At 37.1% G+C, this 19,700-nt stretch overlaps 1 protein-coding gene across 1 annotated transcript; it reads left to right on the top strand.

Annotated features, from left to right (window-relative positions):
• Nucleotides 1-959: 959 nt before the first annotated feature.
• Nucleotides 960-19,496, top strand: PPP6C (protein phosphatase 6 catalytic subunit). The gene is made up of 7 exons (XM_053696023.1): nt 960-1,116; nt 10,250-10,345; nt 12,230-12,295; nt 12,481-12,622; nt 16,059-16,138; nt 16,438-16,647; nt 17,378-19,496. Exons 1-7 carry the CDS (start codon nt 1,042-1,044, stop codon nt 17,624-17,626), a joined length of 918 nt encoding a protein of 305 aa, XP_053551998.1. The 5' UTR covers nt 960-1,041; the 3' UTR covers nt 17,627-19,496.
• The last annotated feature ends 204 nt before the right edge of the window (nt 19,497-19,700 follow it).

The following is a 19,700-nucleotide window of genomic DNA, read 5'->3' as shown; positions in this document are numbered from 1 at the left end:
CCAGCTCCTACTGAGCATGTGCAAGAATTCACAGCATATACGTATATGCATTTGTGATTGGCTGATGGCTGTCACATGGTACAGGGGGAGTGGAAATATACATAACTTTGCAATTTATTTAACAAAAATCTACTACTCATTTGAAGTTCAGACTAAGTGCTATTGCATTGTCTTCTTATCATGCATTTGTTAATTATGCAAATCTACAGTGTTGACTGGTCCTTTAAAGGGATATGAATCCCCCAAAAAATATTTTGTGATTCAGACAGAGCATACCATTTTAAAAGAAGTTTCCAATAGTAAGAGAACTAAGCAAAATTAACAATAGAAGTAACTTGGCAAGTTCTTTAAAATCACATGCTCTATTTGAATCATGAAAGTTTAATTTTGACTTTACTATCCCTTTAAAAAAAAAAATCCAATTGACTTATATAATAAAACTTGCTTATTTATATTGGTATCCGTCGTTATGTAATTTCTTTCCACAAGAGCATTCCTAGATATGCTTGTGCTATATGGCAACAGTGTTTGTAACAGTTGCATAGTTATAAACATGTTTATTTTGTTTTTTAATGCACTCATAAGTCTAGTTTCATATCATACCAACATTTTGCAGTGCCGCAACAGAGCCATTTATTTTTTATACACTAATGTCCTGTTAACTTTTATTCATGGAAAAAAATCCTTTTAAAAACTGCTTTTTCACATGAATATTTTTTTGTGGGCAGAGTGGCCACATTTGACAAAATTCTAAGTATCCTGTTATGCTGTGATTACAGCCCTGGGGTGACAGAAAATGAGTAAGAAGGAATCAGCACACTCGGTAGTTTACACGTTATCTAATATCTAGTCGAGGTCGGAATATCAAGTGATGGGCGATAACTGTTTTGTTCCTGTTCACATAAAGTTATTGAAACCACAGAGCGCTAGCTCGCTAAGGCCCCGCCCATTTAGGAAGTTATAGCCTAAGGAAGTGAGGCCGCCTGCTGGTAGGCGGAAGTGACGTTTGCCCGGTGCCTACTATCCGAGCCGTTGCACAAGATGGCGCCTCTGGACCTGGATAAATATGTGGAGATCGCGCGGCAGTGCAAGTACCTCCCAGAAAACGACCTCAAGGTGGGCTCGGCTTGCCGGTGTCAGGGGGCACTTAGTGCTGTGTACATGATACGGACATAGGGGCTGTACATATAGATGAATGGGGCCTGTCATTTTGTGCAAATAAGTCACACTTCATTGGGTATCTGGGATTGATCTTGTAATGACAGGAGCTGGCAAGATCCTATGTGACATTAACTTTCCCTCCTGGCTAACTCCAAGGGCAGGTGCTGACAGATATGGTTAAAACTCAGGCGCCACCTAGGTTACTAAGTAGCTACCTGAACATTCAAAATCATCCCTAATCACTATGACAAATACATGATTGCATTTGTTATATACAATATTATGCAGAAGTTTCCAAAAAGTTAAAATAATAAAGTCAAAATTAAACTTAAATGTTTTTGAAAGAAAACAACATTTTAAGCAACTTTCCAGTTGTCTTCTATTATCAACTCTTCATCTTGGGATCCTTTGTTGAAAAGCATACATAGGTAGACTCAGGGGCATGCATGTGTCTAGCAGTCTGTGGCAGCAGGAATCACAACAGTGTTTGTAATAATGTTATACAGTGTGGTGCAAACCCTGCTGCCATAGAGTGCAAAAGGCGTGTGCGTGCTCCTGAGTTACTATGATCCTATCTAGGTATGCTCTTCAACAAAGATCAGAAGGATGATTAACATTTCATGCTCTGTCTGATCCATGAAATTATAAGTAAGACTTTACTGCCCCTTTAAGAGCCATAATAATTTTTGGTGATATTTTCTAATGTTGTACACAATTTGACATGTCCTGTGAGCAAAGGAATTCCTGAAACATTACTTCTGGTACCTAACGCTTTGGGTTATTTTCTATATTAAACTATTTAAATTAATTCAGTAACTCATTAAAAATGTTGATACTAAGGGAATCATTATCCCAAAATGTATGATTCTGGCTCCTAGCTTACATGAATAACTGAATATACAGACCGGGTTCTTAACCCCTTGGTGACCAGACCATTTTTCAATTTTCTTACAGTTAAGGACCAGGGCTATTTTTACATTTCTGCAGTGTTTGTGTTTAGCTGTAATTTTCCTCTTATTTACTGTACCTACACATTATATATCTTTCTCACCATAAAATGGACTTTCTAAAGATACCATTATTTTCATCATCACTCATCATATATCATTTACAATCATTTTATTTGGATAAAATATGATGACAAAATTGAGAAAACTCACTTTTTCTAACTTTGACCCCCAAAATCTGTTACACATCTACAACCACCAAAAAACACCCATGCTGAATAGTTTCTAAATTTTGTCTTGAGTTTAGAAATACCCAATGTTTACATGTTCTTTGCTTTTTTTGCAAGTTATAGAGCAATAAATACAAGAAGCACTTTGCTATTTCCAAGCCATTTTTCTTTTCCTTTCAAAATTAGCGATAGTTACATTGTAACACTGATATATGTCCGGAATCCCTGAATAACCCTTCACATACATACACACACACACATATGTATTTGGTATATTTCATGCCACCATTTCACCGCCAAATGCGATCAAATAAAAAAAAAAAAATCATTCACCTTTTCAGAAACTGACATTCTAGCACGGCTATTGGTCTAGAGGTAAAAAAAAGTCACCTCATTGAAGAAAGCGCTGTGCCGTGGGCAGCTGGAGGCACTGTGTTAGCAATCTTCTTTCCTTACAGATAGAGAGGTTAACACAGTTTCTCTCATCGTTTCATAAAAAAACAAACGTTTATTTTTTGTGATGGTAAATCCTTTGTTATACGCTTTGATTTACCATCACTTTAACCTTAGTATATTTTTTCATATGTAGTATATCTCTAATAAAAAAACGCTTTTTTCTAGAACTCTTAAAAAAAAAAAAAAAAAATCTGATGAAACAAAAGGATTATACATTTGTTTTGCTACCCTGTGACTAGCATGATGTAATGATGCATATTTAAAGGGACAAAAATCACTTAGTAATTCTATTTTTCTGTGGTCTTCAAAAATGTAACATACTAGGTGAGTGTTAAAAAAAAAAATGTGAATGCGTTAACGCCTGGTTTGTTACAGTTGGTTCTTCAATACTAAAACAGCTACTTTTTTATTTGAAGCTGCCAATGCAGACTTGTCACTGTCATTCTGTTAAGAAATGTCACATTGCTCTAGCGCAGGCGTGCTAAGGTGGAGGGAGAGTGTTATCGTCATTATAATAGCTGATATGATTGGCAAGGAGCCGTGTGGTGTCTGGCGTGTTGATTACATTTCTTCGCTCTGCCCTTCTCTAACCCGAAGCGGTATGAAGTCTTGTACACTCTGATTAATTAAGTAGAGTTTACAAAATAAACATTTAATATTACAAACTGTTTCATGTTTTTGGGCTCAATGTTTAAAATGTTTATTTAATATGCCATTATTTGGGTGCGTAATGACCTTTTAAGCTAAAATTTAGCCAATATTAAAAATGTTACATTTTTATTGCACAAATTGTCATGGATTTATGTTCAATTCTGCAATTCATTTGTACTTTGGATAGCAGAAAATGATAAAATATTACACTGCCCCCGGGTAAACCTGACATTACCCTAGTGGCTGTGGGTAAAGCCTGATATAATGTAATTCCCCCATCAACACCCAAGTGAACATTGGGAATGAGGTTTACAAGGGGGGCTTCGCCCCCTTCAACCGCCCAGGCGGAGGTAAAAAAGATAAAGATGTGTGAATCACAGTGCATCATATATGTTTGATGCAGTCACTCTGAAAAGATTAATCATGTTACGTCGGACTTTACCCACAGCCGCTTGGGTAATGCCAGGATTACCCAATTTCTTTACCCGTATACATATACACACACCACATAGAAAGTCTGGCACACTCTTGCAAGCACACAGCTAGATTAAAAGCAAAATGGAAGACTCGGGGAGGAAAAGACCTTGACTTGGTCCTGGGCCTATTTGGCCAAATGCTGTAGCTAACTCTTCCATGTTGCTTTTAATCTATCTGTGTGCTTGCAAGATAGTGGCAGACTTTCTATGTGTTGAGTTGATAAATTTATTTTGTAATTTTCCCTATGCGCTTTGCACCCAGGCTTGTCTAGGGTTAATTGCCTGAGTCCCCAAAAGCTGTGTAGCTGTCTGTGAGTGCTGTTAAACACGCAAGGGCTGTGAGTTTTGTAGGGTCATAGGATGTGCACCCAGTCCGGTTTGAGAGTGCAGTCCATTTCCATGTTTTTGAGAGAGAATTAATTAGTTTGACAATGAAAAATGGCAAATTTCAGGCATATAAAACACACATGTAACAGCAAATTTAACACCTTAATTCATACTCTGTGTGCTGAATTGTTAATTTACAAACTCCAGAGTCTGTATAAATTATCAAAATGCTATGAAGTACTTGTATTGTTTTTTTTTTTGTTTTCTTCCCGTGTTTAAAACCTCTCATGACCCCCCCCCCCCCACCTATTTGAAGCTGGGCGTGTACCTTTTTCCACACATATATGAATATTACCTTAGCAACCCATGTAAACAAAGAACGTCTGAAATAATACAGCACCAAACGGAGCACTGCAGTGTTCCTGGTACATGAAATCTGAGTTTAGACTCCATGTAATGTAGTAAGGATGGACTGGAATCACCTTAGACTTGCACGCATGATTACGTAATGTACCACAAATGGATTGAGCACATGTAATTGGTTGACGTTTATCACAAAGACATTAAATGTATCTGTTAAAGGGATAGTTAAGTCCAAAAATGTTGTTGTTTAACACAGTTAGGACATTCCATGCCATCCTAACTGCACTGGGCTTTAGTGCCGTTAAGACGGCATAGAACGTCCTAGACGTTCTGCTTTTCTGAAGCAGTTACGGCTTCCTAACTGGGATCGCAGACTTCTATTTAATTTGTTTAATTTTCTTGGTATCCTTTTGTTGAAAAGAATACCTAGGTAGGCCCAGTAGCAGCAGTGCTTTACTGGGAGCTAGCTGCCAATAGTTTGCGGCACATTTATGCCTCTTGTCATTGGTTCAACAATGTTCAGCTAGTTCCTAGTATTGCATTGCTGCTCCTTCAATAAAGGATACCAAGAGAATCAAGCAAAGGTTACTTAAACCCACAGAAGTTCACTTTGGATGCACTCTTGAAAGCAACTCCTTGCGATGAGCACTGAAGCAGGCACACAGTATCTGGTAATGCTGATGGCTGCGGCTAACCATGGTGGTTTATAAAACCAACACACCAGGGTTAGTGTGACACCTAGGGGACATGGCACTCCACAGGGACATTGTTCTAAAGCTTTGAGGTTTTATTGTTTCAGTATTGATGATAGGAATATTAATAACATTTTTGCAGACCTACTATTTGAGTCTGTAAATCAGAATTCCGCAGCCCCTCTGCATTTAAGCGCAGTAAAGAGATATCCTAGAGTATTGTTGCTGTATATGTAACAGTGACATCATCAAGCCCTGAAAGAAGCCGCGCGCGTTTGCAGACCAGTGACAGCGGGCACGCGTTTGCAGACAAGTGACAGCGGCCGCGCACGTTTGCAGACCAGTGATGTCAGCTTTTTCAGAACTGTATTGAGTGCTTCAGGTTTTGAGCTTTTATACACTGTTTAAAAGTTACGTATATTTAAAAAAAAAAAAGCTGCGTGTTTAATATAGAGCAATGTAACAAGTGCAAAAATGTAAAGCTCCCTCTCTGTACCATGTGCGCTAACCTGAAGTGTACAATAAAGCTGTGTCACTGATCTGTGAATGCGCCACACAGTGTAAGAATACCTATGCTCCAAAATGGTGGCACTTCTGGTAAAGGTACCAGTAAGGAGTTAATATAAGAGAGGCTTTGAAGAGAGCTGTAGGCGCAGGATGAAACGCTATAGCATGGCGAGAAGTAACAGTGCTACTGTACTGTACAGTTTATTATCCGTTTAACCCAGACAGTTCTGCTTGCTAAAAGAGTTCTGATGTAAGCAATCACTCTGTAGTATGTTGCAGGGGAAGTGAACATGCTACAGTTTACACAAGTTTTATAGAAGTTTATTTTGCCTGCTCTTGCTGCAATTTGTCAGGTTGGTTTTAGTTTAATGTCCCTTTAGTAACCTGATTATTAAATTACTTTAGCCATTGTTTTACCTTTTTTAATTTATCTATATACAGAAGGGTCTTTGCTTTTTCTGACTGACTGTAGTGTTTTTTTATTTAGATTTGTCAAGATCTGTTTGTATATGAGCATAAATATAAACAATATTTCCAGTGTTCTCCCCAGGACCTTTTTAATGGGCACACTACCTGACTGATTTTACAGACCACTGGGATAAAATTTAAAGGGACACTGAACCCAAATTTTTTCTTTCGCGATTCAGATAGATCATGCAATTTTAAGCAACTTTCTAATTTACTCCTATTATCAAATTTTCTTCATTCTCTTGGTATCTTTATTTGAAAAGCAAGAATGTAAGTTTAGATGCCGGTGTTCTAAAAGAAGTTGTATACCGCATAGGAATGTGCGACCTACGTCACTTCCGGTGACGTGAATCAGCTGCTGGAGGTGTGTGGCGCTCAATGCGCATGCGCAAGAGGCCCAACCTCCTCCAAACAGCTGTTTAAAGCGACTTCTTTGAGAACAACGGGTCGAGGAATTCTATGGGCCGTGCCGCGCATGCGCACACGGCCCTACTCTTCACTCATCAGACGAGTCACTAGCGGCACACTGGACCCTATTGGTTGTACAGCCGCTGACTTGACAGACACACGGACCAATCAGATACTGCAGTAACGCTTTTTTACTATGTATTATCTGATCGGTCCATAGTCCGTTTGATTTGCCCACCTCTATTCAATTTCCAAATTGTTCCATCGCACGCCGCTGACTTCCCGTGCCTGGGGGGGGGTTGTGCTTCTGGGGGTTACAGGGGGTGCTGATGGAGCTTATGTAGGTTACCCCCTCTGTAACCTACATAAGCCCCATCAGCACCCACTGTAAACCCCATAAGCACACCCACACCCCCCCCCCCCCCCCCGGCACGGCAAGTTGGCGGCGTGCGATGGAACAATTTGGAAATTTAATGGAGGTGGGAAAATTCCTTGACCCGTTCTCAAATAAGTCGCCTTAAACAGCTGTTTGGAGGCAGTTGGGCCTCTTGTTCATACGCAGTGAGTGCCACACCCCTCCAACAGCTGATTACATGTCACCGGAAGTGACGTGGTGCACACATTCCTATGGTATACAACTTATTTTAGAACACCGGCCCATTTTTGGTGAACAACCTGGGTTGTTCTTGCTGATTGGTGTAAACATTCACCCACCAATAAACAAATGCTGTCCGGGGTCTGAACCAAACATTGTCTGGCTCCTTAGCTTAGATGCCTTCTTTTTCAAATAAAGATAGCAAGAGAACGAAGAAAAATTAATAGGAGTAAATTAGAAAGTTGCTTAAAATTGCTGCTCTATCTGAATCACTAAAGAAAAAATTTGAGTTCAGTGTCCCTTTAAGCAGATATTAAAGGGACATGAAACCCAAAAATTTTCTTTTAAGATTCAGATAGCAGTAAATTGGAATGGTGTTTAAAATTGTATCCTTATCTGATTTGCTTTGTTCTCTTGGTATCCGTGGTGGAAAAGCATACCTAAGTTTAGTAGCTGGGATCTAGTTGCTGATTGGTGGCTGCACACACATGTCTCTCGTAATTGGGTTCCTGATGTGTTCAGCTAGCTTTCGGTAGTGCATGGCTGGTCATTCAATTAAGGACACCAAGAGAATGAAGCAAAATTAATAATAGAGGATAATTGGAAAGCTGTTTAATATTGTATGCTCTTTTATTACCAATTCATACCTCTCTATTACTCACCCCCCTATTTTCGATTGAAGTTAGTCTGTGACGGAGAGAGCGGACGGAGAGAGTAATGCGCGATCACAAGATCAGCAAAGCCACGCATGCGCAATAGTTCACGCAAAATTGAAATTTTATTTCAGTTGATACTATTATTTTATTACATAATGTTTCATAGTTGTATATTTTACACAAGGCATCCAATTGATCGCTTTAGTTTATTTATAAAATATTGTGATGCGCAATATACTTAGGTTTAATTGCTTTAGCGAGTCGCTGCAATATATGTATTATCAGTCTCAGCTGAAGCTGACGTACAGGAACAAGCACAAAGTTATTGAGCAGAGAAAATAACCAGCGCATGTTAAACAAGGGCCGTCTTTTCTGTAAGTACTATTGGCTATTAAAAAGAAAAGTCCTAAAAAAAAAATGTGCATCTGAGATCGGCTGAGGATAAAGGTAATCAATATAAAGGCAATATTGATAATATATTTATTAATATAGAAATCTAAAAAAATTATTCACTGAAACTTCTATTTAATTTTGGGGAATATTTACATGCTAGTTTGCAGTTGGGTCGAGTTAACCATCACTATAATAGAGCTGAAACAACTAATCTTGAAAATAGTTGTCAACGAATCTCATAATCGATTAGTTGGTTTGCAATTAGTTGGTCTGTGCACAACACCAGCTGCTTCACTCCAATGAACTCCTGCACATGGTATTGTGTTTTATGGTTATGTCCTTAGCCTAAAGGACGTCTACAGACGTTTACTTTTTACTTTTTACTTTTTCAGGACAGTATAAGTTTACAACTACCCCTGGCTTATGTGCAACCCAGATATAATAGTCATCATTTGAATTGTTTATATTAAATCTGGTGATTTGGAACGATGCTTTTCATGATATAGTGCCAAACTTGTTATTTACACATAGCCCCTAGATTGATGGGAGTTATTTAAATTGACGTGCACTATTATCTGTTTGCACAATTATTAGCGTATTGCTTGCTATTGCTGATTATATGTACTGTATAAATAAATGTATAAGGCTTTGTCCTGTTATTGATATACAGTCCTTAGCGCTTTTGATTTGTTTTTTATTGTTTTTTTATATTTTTAATAAATTGTGATAATATGTACCAGATTTAACCTTTATAAGTATATCTTTGTTATTTTTAGAGCGGACTAGATATTTACCCCTAACCTTATAGCTGGTTATTTACCATTGCATATAAATATTCAAGATATTTTTATGTTAGAATGAAGTTAAGGGTTACTTTATTGAGAGGCCCCTCGCCAAGGTAGAAAACACTTTGGTGAAGAGCTAACAAAGATAAATATCCCACTTTGGTGAAATTGGCAAAACCCTACTTATACACCTCAACAGCCTTTTCTCTGCTGCAGGAAATATGCTGCAAACGGAGAACCAGCCTTAGCCAGAAGCGTGTGGACATGCTGAGATGTTTGCATTTCAATGCGAAGTTTCTGAAAGAGTGAATAACAGAATGTTATTAACAGTGATAGTCTAACTCTTTCTAGTTCTACCTCTTTTCAAACAGTTTGTGGTTTTGTTTTGTTTAATTATAAAACTGTGCTCTGCTGCTTAAAAATTGAAGAAACAGTTGTGTTAATGTAAAGTTTTAGTCTGAAGTTTATATTTGTAACACTCATTATGTGGATTTTATTTAAAACATAGAAAACTATTATTGATTCTCTTTTTTTATCTGATTAGTCGATTAATCGAAAAAATAATCGGCTGATTAATCGATTATGAAAATAATCGTTAGTTGCAGCCCTACACTATAATAATTTTCTTTGGAGAGGGCGCTGATTTCTATATGCTTAAAGGAACCATAAACGATTTCAGATTGTAATATAAAATGTTTATTTGTAGTAAAAGAACTTTGCAATTTACTTGAATCATTGTTGTACCCCCTTTATTTGTTAAAGTTAAGATTTTAGTTTTCAGGTCTGAGACTGTCAGGTTTCACAAGCCAATCCCTGCTACATGGTCTCAGCGGAGGAATATCAAATAAATATCTAAATAGTAATTTTGCTGTCATAATGGCATGGGGAAACCTCTAGCAGCGAGTCTAGACTGGTTTCTCCAAATAAAGCAAGTAGTGGTTTGGGTTTGGCTTGTTTTGCCAAAAACAAGGTGTTAATGCATTTAAAAAGAAATCACGCTCGGGTAGTATGTATGTTCCAAAATTTCCGAAACCTCTTGTAATTACAAGGTGCATCTTCTGAATTTTAATTTGAAATTGATTTTAAAAGTCACCCAAGGTTTACCAGTAAGTGATGAGTTTGTTCCTTTTACAGAGATTGTGCGATTACGTCTGCGATCTTCTGCTGGAGGAATCAAATGTACAGCCAGTATCTACACCGGTCACTGTGTGTGGGGATATACATGGACAGGTATTGTGCTCTGCAGTTTGTAAGATGTTACATGATGCTGTAATGTCATAAAACTAAACCTATTGACTATTTAAATGTACAGGTCACATGATATACAGTATATTGTAACTGATGTTGGCTTCTGTTCTAAAGCGTATAGTAGATACAGATTTCTACACTTTTTTTTTTTTATTGGAATGGCATGCGAATAGTTGTCAATGATCTGAGCTTGCAGATAAACCCCATTAAAGGGATAGTAAACCCCACATTTTTCTTTTATGATTCAGATAGAACATACAATTTTAACCCCTTGAGTGCTAATCACGGCTCAGAGCCGTCATTAGCACTCAACTACCTTTTTTGCAATCTGGGGGCCCCCACCCGCTTCTACCCCGTCGATCGGGCCTGCATAGTGATAGGCATCGCCGGGGCTGCCTGTTACGTGCAGTGACGTCACGCGTGATGATGTCACAGTGCAACTTTATTTAAAATTGTCAATACAAAGTATAGGGGGCATGCTGCTTAGAAATTTGTATCTCCGGGATCTAAGCAGCTACAGACCCGCAATACCCACCATTGGAAAGATAATCACCTAACCTTTCCAATGGTATACGTTTTGGGGATCTGGGGGAAAAATTAAAAAGTAATAAAAAAAAAGTTTTTGGAAAATAGTAAAAAAAAAAACAGAAAAATATTAAATTCAGCTTAGCACTCAAACGGTTAAAAAAACTTTCCAATTTAATTCTATTATCAAATTTTCTTCTCTTGTTATCCATTGCTGAAGGGACAGCATTGCACTACTGACAGGAAGCTGAAAATATCTATTTAGCCAATCACAAGAGACAAATGTGTGCAGGCACCAATTAGCAGCAGCTGCCTCCCACTAGTGTATGATATGTGCGTATTCATTTTTTAACAAGGGATACTAAGAGAACGAAGCACATTTGAAAATAGAAGTGAATTTAAGTGTCTTAAAATGACCTTCTCTATCTGAATCATGCACGTTTAATTCTGACTTTCCTATCCCTTTAAATGTAATGAAATGATCTATTTTTCTATGTCACAACTTTAATGTTTCATCATGGTTATTTTGTTTCATGCAATATTATACTACAATTAATAAAATGCCCCAACATATTCTTATAATATTTAAACATTTTTTAAACTGTATAAAGCCCCTGCACGGAATTGCACACAGCAATGTTTTCTGGATATACACAGTGCATTAAATCCTCTGAATAGGACACAGCCAGTGAACCTTTGCAGTAACTTGTAGCAATATCCAACGGACACTACCCTGTTAATAACACACAATATATTCCCAGTACTTACCCAAATCTGCAGCAATAATAATACAATATACTTTATTGCAAACCATGTTCCACTAAAAAACATAATCCCCCAACCAAAATACCAAAAATACCTAAACGCCAAAATGGTGGAGCTATCTATTAGATAAAGAAAATGAGTGAATGTACTAATGTTGTATCAGTTTGTTCCGGCAATGAACAAATGCAAAAAAATAAATAAAAAAAATCGGCTTCTGCTAACGAATAACAATTTTTTTTCTTATAAAGAAACCTCTCTCTTTACCTGGTGCAATATTTGCTAATTTGTCTAATCCTTTTATAACTTTTTTTTTTTGTAATTGCAGCTTTTCTCTTAGCTACTATATTGAATGTGAATAAATCCCTTTATTAACACAGCAGAGGAAGCACTGCCGGCTGCCTTACAGATAGACCAGGGCAGTGTGTGGCTGTATATGCAGTTTTGCATTACTGCATTTCACTACACTATAGGCTGATTGTCCCATTTAGAGTGCACTGCAGAGATCTGTTGACAGTCTCTATATTTTTGAGTATAAAATGCCATAATTGGATAGTGATCTCTCATCTTCATTTTCAGTTCTATGATCTGTGTGAGCTCTTCAGGACAGGTGGTCAGGTCCCTGATACCAACTACATATTTATGGTAAGTAGGCATGTGTATATATAGGTTTCTAAGGTAGTTGAAGGTATACTTTATCACGGCATACAAAAACATCATTGTAGCTTCACAGGAAAAATGAGATGCATTATTCCTATGATCAAACTAAAAGCAAATGCAGTTTTCTATTAGTTTTACTAATGCATTTTATTTATTTATTTTCCTACAAGGGGGATTTTGTAGACAGAGGGTATTACAGCCTGGAGACGTTCACCTATCTCCTCGCCCTGAAAGCCAAGTGGCCTGACCGCATTACTCTGTTGCGAGGGAACCACGAGAGCAGACAGATTACTCAAGTGTACGGATTTTATGGTGAGACATATGCTCTTAAAGGGACAGTCAAGTCCAAAAAAAATGTCATGATTTAAATAGGGAATGTAATTTTAAACAACTTCACAGTTTACTTTTATCACCAATTTTGCTTTGTTCCTTTGGTATTCTTAGTTGAAAGCTAAACCTAGGGGGTTCATATGCTAATTTCTTAGACCTTGAAGACTGCCTCTAATCTGAATGCATTCTGACCACTAGAGGGCATTAGTTCATGTGTTTCATATAGATAACATTGAGCTCATGCACATGAAGTGACCTAGGAGTGAGCACTGATTGGCTAAAATGCAAGTCTGTCAAAAGAACTGAAATAAGGGGGTAGTTTGCAGAAGCTTAGATACAAGGTAATTACAGAGGTAAAACGTATATTAATATAACAGTGTTGGTTATGCAAAACTGGGGCATGGGTAATGAAGGGATTATCTTTCTTTTTAAACAAGAATAATTCTGGTGTTGACTGTCTCTTTAAGCCTGGCGGATGTATTTTAATAGTTTGAGGCTTAGAATTTTCTGGTGTCAAACAATGTTTGCTTATTGCTGTGCAAAATACATTCATAATAGAAGCAATCCAGAGAGAAAGATTTAGTCCACTCCACATTAGTCAAAAGTTCTGTTGCTTTTTTTTTTTTGCCTTAGCAAAGAATAATCAACTAGAGCAGGGTTATCAGGGGCATGGAGGCAATTGCTGTTCACAGCTGGTAGTGTCAGGCATACAAAGTGCTAAACTACATCCAGTGATGTCTAGCTGCTGAATAGATGGCTATGTGGGGAGGGAACAATGCAGTCATATTACACAGCTCATAGGTAGTAAAACACAGAGAAGCTCATTCTCAATATTAACTATGTCTGCCTACGTTTTAATAAATTTATAGCAACGCTATTTGAAATGCTGCTATTATTAATCTATAAACAAAATGTTTATTTAAATGCTGCTGTGGATAATGTTTCTTCCTTTTGGCTTGCGTACGCTCAGTCGCTATTATCCTTATTCCGTTACTTTTATTAACTTACGCCCGTTCATGGTGGTTGGTTATTTTACTTATAAACGCAACAATACAAGTGTTTCCTTGATCATTCGGATATATGAAGTATGCAGTGTTATGGTTTCAGACGGATGGCAAATCGGTTAATGATACTTAAGTATGCTCTCCGCTTATATTTGTCATCTATGACTACTGATGCAGCAATCTGCTGTCCAGTACCCAGAGAGTGGATGTATTTTCTAAATGCTGCCTTAATGTCATTGCCAGTGGTAATTTTTGTTTTAAAGGGCCATAATACCCAAATGTTTAAACACTTGAAAGTGATGCAGCATAGCTGTAAAAAGCTGACTAGAAAATATCACCTGAACATCTCTCTGTAAAAAAGAAAGATATTTTACCTCAAAAGTTCCTCAGTAGCCACCTCCCATTGTAAAGGATTTCTAAGCAGCATATTAGTCTGTCCCGGGACAACTGAAAGGATGAGCTTCGTGCACTCTCATATTATTTCACCAATCAGGTAAAGGAAGCTTACTATGAAATCTCATGAGAGTTAAGTCAAATCTCATGAGATCACAGTAAGAGTTCATGACCTCAGCACTGCTGATGCTGATTGGCTGCTGTTCATTTCTTCATTTTTTTAGTTTTTTTACCTGCAGCTGGGAGCAGCTGAGTATAACTTTTTACACAGAACTTACTCTGCTGAGCTGAGGAGATTGTGAGGTAAAATATCTTCCTTTTTTACATAGAGATGCTCAGGTGATATTTTCCTGTTGGCTTTTTATAGTTATACTGCATCAGTTTCAAGTGATTTAGCATATGAGTATTATGTCCCTTTAAGTTTGTATTTGAATTAATACAATTTATTAAAGGGTCAGTAAACACCTTTAGATCTTTATAGACAATATTTAACTATGTGTAATGAAACAACTTTGCAATATACTTTCATTATTTATTTTTACACCCCTCCCCCTTCATGTAATTTAGCAGTTTATCATTCCCAGCACTTAAAGGGACTGTCAACACAAAAAATGTTTTTGTTTAAAAAAGATAGATAACGACTGTTCTACCTATTCCCCAGTTTTGCATAACCAACGTTGTTATATTAAAGGAACACTAAACCCAATTTATTTTCTTTCATGATTCAGATAGAGCAGCAACTTTTTAATTTACTCCTATTAGTTTTTCTTTGTTCTCTTGGTATTTTTATTTGAAAATGCAGAAATGTAAGGTAAGGAGAGCTTGTGGATTGGTTTGCTACATTTAGCCACCAATCAGGAAGCACTACCCAGGGTGCTGAACTAAAAATGGTCTGGCTCTTAAGCTTAAATTCCTTTTTCAAATAAAGATAGCAAGAGAACAAGGAAAATATTATAGTAGGAGTAAATTAGAAAGCTACTTAAAATGACATGCTCTATCTGAATCATGAAAGAAAATAAACTGGTTTAGTGTCCCTTTAATATACTTTATAACATTTAAACCTCTAAATATCTGCCTCTTTCTAAGCCACTATAGGGAGCCTCTCATCACTTTTCGTATTACCTTTTTACAACAGGGGAGTGCTAGTTCATGTGAGCCATATACATAAAATTGTGCTCACCCCCGTGGGTTGTGGCAGACAATGCACTAATTGGCCTAAATGAAAGTCAATAAATTAAGTTATGTAATCAGGGGTTGTCAGAAGTGGATTAGATTTAAGGTCAGTGGTAAAAGTAAATTAATGTGTTTTTTGTGCAATAATGGGTAATAAAGGGATTATCTATCTTTTTAAACAATAAAAAAATTGTTTAAACTGCGCCCTGGTGACTTCTCAAGGCTAACTCTGCTATATATCTGTCCCTAATTAGCTTTAACAGCTGCAAAACAATGCATTCTATACTTTCTATACATTATAGCCAGTGCTAGCCTTTTAGTCAGTAGATTGAAGCCCTGATTGGCTCCTCCAAATAAGGTAAATGGTGGGTGGAGTTTGGCTATTAACAAATACTTGCCGTAAAAAAGGATGTTTGTTTTAAAAACATTAAGACTTGGCTGATATGTTATTCTATTGCAACACAACATAAATGTCTTGTAATTACAAGGTGTTTAATGTCCCTTTTTAAATTCTGAAATCCCTTCGGTATGATCACAAGTAGGTCTTCATAAAGGCACATTCCTCACGTGAGGTAGAAGGTACATATGAATTGGCATCTTCTGTAGTAGACTGAAAGATATATGACCATTTGGTCCTATATACACGGGATAAAGTCCTTTTATTTCTCTGGGGGAAATCACCCCAATGTAGTGCATGTCTTAAAAGCATAACTGTATAGGGTTATGAGAACCTCCAGCCCGAACCTGATGAAGGTATTTTGGTTATCCTTCTATAGTATGTACACAGCTGTTGACCCCTCAAGCAAGTATATACTTAATTTGTTGTAATCCTGCTTTTGTGTTCTCAGATGAGTGCCAAACAAAGTACGGAAATGCCAATGCTTGGCGGTACTGTACCAAAGTGTTCGATATGCTGACAGTGGCAGCTGTAAGTATTTCTTCCATTGGTTATTACAGTTCTGTTGATATTGAGGCTTGCCAATGGAAACCAGCTTAGCATAACACTGAGGCTTTAAATAGAAGCCAAAGTTACATTGTATTCAATGTGTAGCAAACTCTGTAACCAGACAATTTTTTTTTTGTGTGTGTGAGTTTTAGTAAAGTTTTGATAGGTGGTATATCATGCAGCTGAAAATGACTGACATCTTTAGAGCTAGTTCCTGAAGGCTGTAGGACTGCTACATTATGCAACCAACATTACATTGCTTGTCCTCTCTATTCTTCCAGCTGATAGATGAGCAGATACTGTGTGTTCACGGTGGACTCTCGCCTGATATAAAGACACTGGACCAAATCAGAACCATAGAACGTAACCAGGAAATCCCCCATAAAGGAGCATTCTGTGATCTGGTGTGGTCAGACCCAGAAGATGTGGACACTTGGGCAATCAGCCCCAGAGGGGCGGGCTGGCTTTTTGGCGCAAAGGTTACCAATGAGGTACGCAATATAATCTCTAAATCTATATGCTTATCAGGCTTTCATTTTTTATGGAACCTATACCTGCAGGTGTGTGTGTGTTCTCCCTTAAAACCAAATCTGTTAGCTTTACGGGTTCACCTTGGTATATGGGTAATAGTGAACAATATAATCTAAATGTATTTTGCCCACTTGCCCTCTAATTTATATCTGGAAGTGTATGTTTTGTCTTTTTCCACGATGATTTTGGACGGTAAGAGCTCATTTATATCTGTTTTTAACTGTGGAAAGCTGAGGAGTATATATAAATAAGGAGAGAGCCCTGAAACGTCACATTCATAAAGAAGCAGTGTGTATATATGTAGCGGTTACTGGGTAGAACATTTTGTCAGGGTTCTGGACGCCCTTCACCCTCTCTATGGACAGTTGAATAGCCTCAGTTTTTAGATGTAAATTAACGCAATTTTAAGCAACTTTCTAATTTTTTACTGTTCTTGAATTTACTTTGTTCTCTTGGTATCTTTTGTTGACATTTAGGAGTGTGCACGTGTCTGAGCACTATATGGTAGCAGTTTTGCCAGAATATTATCCATTTGCAAGAGCAATAGATGGCAGCACTATTTCCTGTCATGTAGTGCTCCAGACACCTACCTAGATATCTCTTTGCCTGAATCACAAGATTTTTGGGGGATTCACGTCCCTTTAAGTGCAATTGATAAGTTCTAACCCTAGTCATTTTTTCCCCCCACAGTTTGTTCATATCAACAACCTAAAGCTGATTTGCCGGGCGCACCAGCTGGTGCATGAAGGCTACAAATTCATGTTTGATGAAAAACTTGTGACGGTCTGGTCCGCTCCAAACTACTGCTACCGATGCGGTAACATTGCCTCCATCATGGTCTTCAAAGATGTGAACACCCGAGAACCAAAACTGTTTCGAGCGGTTCCTGATTCAGAGCGTGTTATCCCCCCCAGAACCACTACGCCGTACTTCCTCTGAAGTCCCCCCCACCCTTCTATATTGTACTGTGCTCTTTCATTTTTCTTTTTTAAGCACTTTGCTGCTGAAATGCTGCATCTTGCCTTTTTTTGTTTCTTTTTAAATTATCAAATATATATATATATATATTCTATTCTTTATTGACCATTATATTTCCAGAGACGTCTGCCATATACCTTTTTATGCTGGAATGTTTTGCAGACACCTGAAATTAGAAAAAGAGAAGAAAAAAAAAGGATAAATATATTGTTCTAGTTATAATTGTGGATTATTTCCCCACAACCAGTATCATAGGCATTAAAAAAAAAATGTCATAGTGACAAATGAAATTTGCCATATGAATTAAAGGGCATTTTTGCTTTTTAATATCCATAATTAACCCTTTGTTGCCAGAGAGAATTGCACATTGCTTAGCATTGCATTGCATTCCTGACAGGAAGACAAAGGATTATTACAGTAGGGAATGTAATGTGTGTGTGTGTATAGACAATAACATTGTTTCGTTTTCTGTTTTTTTATTTTCTTTTTTTATTTATTTTTTATATATTTCAACTCCCTTTCATAGTTTCTTTTCCATCTGTAACATGCTAATTTGCCAAGAGTGTAAACACTGGTCTGCACATTTCACAAGTTGGTGAAGCTTCTGCTTGATATGGCTGCAGCACTTGGCATGCTACATTTGGTGTGGTTGTTAAAACATAAGAAAATAATTGATAGTTTTTTAAAGTTATGTGTTTTTAAAATTGTCTGTACACATTTTTTCGTTCTCACACAGGCCTTTGGCAGTTTTAATGTATCGTAAAAGGCTGGTCTGTGTTATCCAAGAGCCCTTTTAACCAAACAGCAGCTTATTAGAGGGTTTATTAGTCTACACCCCCTGGTTTAGATTGGTGGTCAGAAGCCTGTTGTGATAATGGCATCCTTTTGGTGAGTTTGGGATCAAATCTGGTCACCAAATACTACCACTACCTGGATACGAGGGAAGGGTTATTTCCACGATCAACTGCTGGTTTTATAACTTTAATTCTCAAATAATCCCAGCCATGAGATTTTATACAGATTTGTGTGTATATATAGATTCCTTCTTCACAAGACTGAAGTTTGCCGCCTTTGATAGTAATTTCCCAATTCCCTTTTCAGTTTTTACACCTTGTCATATGAAAATTAAGCAAGAATTTCTCATCTGCTTACCTTAAAGGGATATGAAACCCAATTTTTTCCTTTCATGATTCAGCTAGAGCTTGCAACTTTAACCAACTTCCTTATTTACCTATCAAATTTTCTTCGTTCTTTTGGTATATTTTGTTAAAAAGCAGGGACATATGCTTAGGTGCCGGCCTATTTCTGGAGCACTAGATAGCAGCACTGTTTCCTGCTATGTAGCGCTCCAGATGTCTACCTAGGGATCTCTTTTACACAGAATATCATGGGTACGAAGCAAATTTGATAATAGAAGTTAATTTTTTTTTTTTATGCTATGCTTTGTCTGAATCACAAAATATTTTTTTGGGTTTCATATCCCTTTAAAACCTAGGCTTTCATATTTTATGGTCTGGTAGGACAAGAATTCAGCAGCAAAGTAATTACAGTGCAGATTGTAAATGCCTTCTGTTGTGAGTGTTAAATCTCAATTACCCTACGTACAATATTGTTATAAAGCAAATTTATGAATGCAAAAATATAATGAAAAATATCAAGAGCTGCACTTTTTTTTTTTAATATAGTTAATTTGTGGGAAAAATGCAGCTTTTGAATTTGTACATTGAAAAAATAATTGTACTGATCTTAGTTTTTCCCTTCAAGATATCTTGTATTTTAATAAAGTAATTTAAAAAAACAAAACAAATTACAGGTTAAATATTGGGAACAACATGTGTTTGTCTTTATTAGTGAGTCTATAATATTACAAACATTTGCGAAGACAGGTTGGGTAGCAACACCTGAAAGTGACACATTATTTTGATCTAGTATATTAAAGGGACAGTGCACTGTAGAATTGGAAGTATATTGCAAAATTTCCCTTTAAAGGAAAACCATCAGCAAAAATGCTTCTAGTAAAAGCTTTGTGGTTTTT

The sequence above is a fragment of the Bombina bombina genome, chromosome 12 (assembly GCF_027579735.1).
Source record: "Bombina bombina isolate aBomBom1 chromosome 12, aBomBom1.pri, whole genome shotgun sequence".
NCBI classification, from domain to species: domain Eukaryota; kingdom Metazoa; phylum Chordata; class Amphibia; order Anura; family Bombinatoridae; genus Bombina; species Bombina bombina.
This window is presented reverse-complemented; position numbering and strand designations above follow the sequence as displayed.